Source organism: Melanotaenia boesemani, chromosome 6 (genome assembly GCF_017639745.1).
Source record: "Melanotaenia boesemani isolate fMelBoe1 chromosome 6, fMelBoe1.pri, whole genome shotgun sequence".
Taxonomy (NCBI): domain Eukaryota; kingdom Metazoa; phylum Chordata; class Actinopteri; order Atheriniformes; family Melanotaeniidae; genus Melanotaenia; species Melanotaenia boesemani.
This window is the reverse complement of record NC_055687.1, coordinates 25,642,082-25,647,390: the sequence shown is the minus strand read 5'-3', so window position 1 is coordinate 25,647,390 and position 5,309 is coordinate 25,642,082. Positions and strand designations below refer to the sequence as shown.

The window sequence follows — 5,309 nt, the reverse complement described above, 5'->3', positions numbered from 1 at the left end:
GCTGCTTTCCTCCCAAACTTGAATAAAATTAAGCCTGCTTGCCTGCAGACTGCCAATTTTTTCTCCCGTCCCCACCCTGTTTAAAATTAAATGTAACTATAATAATAATAATAATAATGATAATAATAATAATAATAATAATAATAATAGTACCATATACAGAAAACATAGGCTGAGGATCAAGGGGTTTCTCTATAATTTCATTTAGTTTATTAGGCAAAATATACGATCTGGACAAATTCCTTCAATGTTTTCTATTTACAAATTTAAATCACTTGGTATTTACATGAAAGAAATGACACAAAAAACACATGATAGAGACAAATAATAATAATAATTATAATAATAATATAATAATATTAAAGTAAAAAGCCTACCAAAATGTCCCAGCCTGCCTGGGCAAAGTGGAAGAGAGAGTAACATTATAGGCGCGATTATAGGCTACACAACAATAGAGGAAGTAATCCATCCATCCACAGGATATTACCAAATTACGCCATTTGTTCTGTACCGACTGAATGCTACACTGCATTATTATTTCTCATTGTCCATTTTAGGAAGCGTGAAGTCCTTAATCTGTATTTTTTTTCTCTTATTTCTTTCTTTCTTTTTTTTCTTTTCTTTTTTTTCAAGCACGGATAAAAAGTCTTGATCAAGCGGAGGAGAGAGCAGTGAGGACCCGTTGCGTGGCGTCTTGTGGACTCCTGGCGCTGGAAGGCAGAGAGGATCTGGATAAAGAATAATACAGAAAGGTAGATAAATACCCCCGCCGTGTTTGGACAGCGGGTTTCAATATGCATCTCAAGTGTCTAGCTGAACAGTTTTGATTAGAAACAGGCAGCAGCCCTCAAATTCCTATTCCTCACTTTTTCTTTTAATTTTACCAAATAAAAAAATATCACGGTTTGGGGGAAAAGTATCTTTGTGGAACCACTGTTCAAAATGCTAAATCATTATGTGCATGGTTATATATATATATATATATATATATATATATATATATATATATATATATATATATATATATATATATATCTATATCTATATATATATATATATATATATATATATATATATATATATATATATATATATATATATATATATATATATATGTGTTAGTTTTTTTTTCTCCCTTAAGTTCCTTCCTTTAAAAAAAAAAGAAAAAAAAAAAAAAAAAAGTAGGGGCCGGGGGGGTTGAGAGCGCTCCCCTGGGCTTCGGGTCTCCCATGGGTCTTTAGGGAAAGCACACAGCCCAGACAGAGCCCGTTTTACTTGGTGGCTTGATAAGTAGCCACACTCTCCCCAGAGGGGAGGAATTAAAGGGGGTGTGGGATGAGAGTCAAGACCCCTGTCACCCGTAAAGCAAACTGTATTTTTTTCATAACTGTGCTTATTTTCTTTTGTAGTGCTATTATCGTTTTTCGTTAAAGAATATATATATATATATATATATATATATATATATATATATATATATATATATATATATATATAGATATAGATATATATATATAGTTATAAAATAGTAGCAATTCGAAGACTTTCAATTTCAATTATTTGTTACAATTTATCAGTAGTTGCTCATCTTCTTCTGTATTGTATTTTGATTTCTAATAGTTATTTCAGTCAGTACTGTCGTTAGTTTCTTTGTTTTTGTTGTTGAGCCACAACCGTATATTTTAATGTCATAACTGAAACTTGTGACTACAAAATTTCTATGTCAACAAAAAACAAAAACCTGTTACAATGCTATCTCACCTGTCATGAATGGGACGAAAAGACGACTTCAGGGTCTGCGTTGGAGGTGAATCAGATCTTACACCGTTTTCATGATCTAAAGAAGAGAAAAAAGGAATTCCGTCAGTATACCAGGATACCAGAAAAATGACAGGCCTGAATAGTTTTTCCCTACATTGCAGTAACTGAAATTAAACTGGGTTGTTGAAGCCAGTGTGGCCTGTGTGAACTCTGTGCAGTGTGTGCGCATTCGTGCGTGTATGCGTGTGTACAAGGCTTTGATATTATAATTGTGGTCCTCTTTGAAAAGCAAACAGACACAGGCATGAGCTGCAGCATTAAGATAATACTCGCAAATAAACAAACTTAATATACAATTCGTAGCGCTTTATGACATATTAGTGCGTGTGCACGCGCCCACGCTGTTAACCTACCTATATGCTTGGGACTGTGGGTCTCTGGTGGGGCCTTGCTGTCATTGCTGAGCGCTGCTGAGGCTGCTACCGGCGACACCACCACTGATGTTGGCTGCTGCTGCTGCTGGGTCGGCAAATGATGGTGATGGTGCTGGTTTACTCCCAAAAACGATCTTACATTCAGCAGGGAGTTCTGGCTCAGGAAAGCCCCATTTGTCCAATTGTGGAACTTTCCAATCTGGCAAGTGTACAGTCCATGACTGGGGAGGAAGGCAGGATGGGTCTGGATCTGATGGTGGGGTGCTGATGGGTGAGTGGTGGCCCCTGGGCCACAAGGGGAAGTGGGTTTCTGAGATGAACTATCAGGACTTGTAGCGGTTTCTGCTAAAGACCATATTTTGGGTTTATTGTTAGACGGAAGAGGAAAACTCCCAGGTCTGTCCGGGGACAAAACTCTTGTGGTGTTGTTGTTGCCATCCGAGTTCTCTTTACCCCCTGTGTGAACTGAAATTGTGCTCTTAGATTTTTCAAAGGCCTCGTGGGCCTGCAGAGCGAAGGCCCGTCTTTTCTCCAAGCTGTCTAACTCTCCAGGCGCACCGACGCCGCCCCTGTGGTCCCTGCTTCCCTCGGTTGATTTATCGTCGTCATCCTCATTGCTTTGATCCCCGTCGTTGTCGTCGATTTTGTCTATATCTATGCTTTCCAAATCAATCTCCTCCTCGTCTTCGTTTTTTTCCGCCTCATCTCCACTGCCGAACAAATTACCGTCCTCCCCGTCCTCTTTGCTCCTGCTTCCCCAAGTCACCTTGTTCTCCTTCTTGAGCCTCCTCCTCGCGTTGGCGAACCATGTGGACACCTGCGTCAGCGTCATTTTGGTGATGATCGCCAGCATGATCTTCTCCCCTTTGGTCGGGTAAGGATTCTTCCTGTGCTCGTTGAGCCAGGCTTTTAGGGTGCTGGTGCTCTCCCGGGTTGCGTTCTTGGGTCTGGCAGGGTCCCCATACTGAAACTGGCCGTATGGATAAAAGGCAGGAGATGTGTGCGCTGCAAAGCTGGCCGGATGAACGCCAGGGCTGTCCTTAAGCTCATACTGGGACCCCTTAAAAAATAATAAAAACAAAAAACAAACAAACAAACAAACAAACAAAAAAAAAAACGTTAATTCAGTGGCACCATTAATATGCTAAATTAGTTTGTGCCTCGATGTAAAATAAGTAAAGCAATTTGTAAATTTGAACACTGTATCTCATATGGATTTTTGCTAGTGTAAGTATATAATTTAAATATGAAAATACACGATTGAAAAAAAAAAGAAAAAAAAAATCCCAGAGTTCCAGTTGCACTTGACTCATAGCTTTCCACAAATAAGCTTCTAAACTTGCAACATATTGCATGTCCTGCAGCACCTGCGACAACACAACTTCTTTCTCAATCACCTTTTAGTTACACATATTCATAGAATGGAAATATTAAGTAATAAAGTACAGACCGATAGAAAGTTTATTTTGAAAACATGGTTATGCAAATCAACAGTTTGTATCAGAAGCAGCTTAGCTTCTCTTCACACTTGGACTAAGCAGTTTGAAGGCCCGAGTTTTTTTTTTTTTTCTTCTTTCCTTCTGCGCGTCACAGTCACAATTTTTTAGCCGAATTCAATCCCATGAGTCGTTTATTGCTTTGTAGTGAAGCATATCGATAAATTAAAGCAAAGTACTAGCTTGTATTTCTGTCTAACAGCTCCAGCTTTGACCCTTTAACGCAACGCTGCAGCGTCAGGGCCTAATATACAATTATCAGCCATCACATTAACACACTGCAAATGACTTATTATCACCAGGTGTGTTTTTACTCTGCACATGTACTCAGACAAAGTAGATGTAGCATCCAGGAAGCAAATGTCCACTTTAAAAACCCACTGCATATTTATAGTTGGAGTTTTTGCCTCATTACAGAATAATTCTAGGAGTCTGCATCAGAAAGAACTTTTTCACCCCCCCCCCCCCCCCCCAACACACACACACTTCCACGCTGGCCAAAATGGAGCTGTGTTGCAAACTTTTTCTTTTCGATTTTTTTGCAAAGTGAAAAATGCTTTGGTTACTAGGCTGGGTTTCTCTTTAATATTTATTTATTTATTTATTTATTTTCTCACTGTAAAAGGCAATGCAGCCATTACAAGTTAATTTTAATTATCTATTTCTACTCATTTGATCAAATTCTGCAACAGTGAACAGTGAACGATCAATAACTCTCACCTTATGGACCTAAACTTAATAGAAAAAAAATCTGACTCGCTGAAAACAAACATACACACTATTTGGGTTGAGATGACCTTTAGCTGTCTATAACGAGTTCAAGTAGGTGTTAGAAATGTGAACATCAGGTTCTCGTCCTTGAATAAAGTGGGAAAAAAAGTATTCTTACCATTTGCGAGAAAAGAGCCAAGTCGGCGCTGGTGTAGGGTAAGAAAGCGCTGTAGTTGTGCGCATACGGGTTGGCGTACATGCCCAGCACCGACGTGACGGCAGCTGCGGTGGCGGACGGACTTCCTCCGATTTCGGTGCTCCCTCCCCGGGACGTTGGCGTAAGCACTCCCGGTCTCTCGCTCCCGTACACCGCCTGGGAGGCACTTAAGTATTGCGGATAGCCTAACTGCGGGAAAGACATCTCCACCCCTCGACTGTCGCACAGCTCGATTGTCCAACAAACTGTGCGTAAAAAAGTGTGCGAGGAAGGAGGAGGAAAAAAAAGGGGAAAAGAACCCAGAGGAGTAAAGGGAAAGTGTTTAAGCCAAAGTGGCAGCTACTACAGGCATACAGAGGTATGCAGTCTGAACAAACCGCTGCTAAATCTCGGCTTCCTCTCTCTTTTTTTTTTCTCTTGCGCAAAGTCCGCTGGATGTGATCTGATCAACAATTGCGCTCCGACTGACGCGCCTGGCCCTGAGGTCTCCAGGCTGATCTCTCAGATACAATTTGAAGTTGATGCTTTGATTGGCATTCCCTACTTGAGCCTGCAAGCTCCTCCTCGTTTGGAGCAATGTGGATAATGTGAATATAGAGTGAGCACATTGGCTGGGGCCTCCCCCTTCCTCCCTCACCTTCCCCCCGCTCTCTCTCTCTCTCATTCTCTCTCTCTCACACACTCTCTGTC

At 40.5% G+C, this 5,309-nt stretch overlaps 1 protein-coding gene across 1 annotated transcript; it reads right to left on the bottom strand.

Moving 5' to 3' along the window:
- Window positions 1-569: 569 nt before the first annotated feature.
- irx1a (iroquois homeobox 1a) lies at window positions 570-5,106 on the bottom strand. Its single transcript, XM_041986872.1, has 4 exons — window positions 4,581-5,106; window positions 2,175-3,255; window positions 1,762-1,837; window positions 570-728 (listed from the first exon to the last, which is right to left on the bottom strand). The coding sequence occupies exons 1-4, from the start codon at window positions 4,821-4,823 to the stop codon at window positions 653-655; spliced, it is 1,476 nt and encodes a 491-aa protein (XP_041842806.1). The 5' UTR covers window positions 4,824-5,106; the 3' UTR covers window positions 570-652.
- Between the last annotated feature and the right edge of the window lie 203 nt (window positions 5,107-5,309).

Coding starts and splice junctions, on each gene's coding strand:
- irx1a (XM_041986872.1), bottom strand. CDS start 4,823: ATGTCTTTCCCGCAGTTAGGCTATCCGCAATACTTAAGTGCCTCCCAG. Junction 3,256..4,580: donor TGGCTCTTTTCTCGCAAATG/GTAAGAATACTT, acceptor TTATTTTTTAAG/GGGTCCCAGTATGAGCTTAA. Junction 1,838..2,174: donor CCACAGTCCCAAGCATATAG/GTAGGTTAACAG, acceptor TCTCTTCTTTAG/ATCATGAAAACGGTGTAAGA.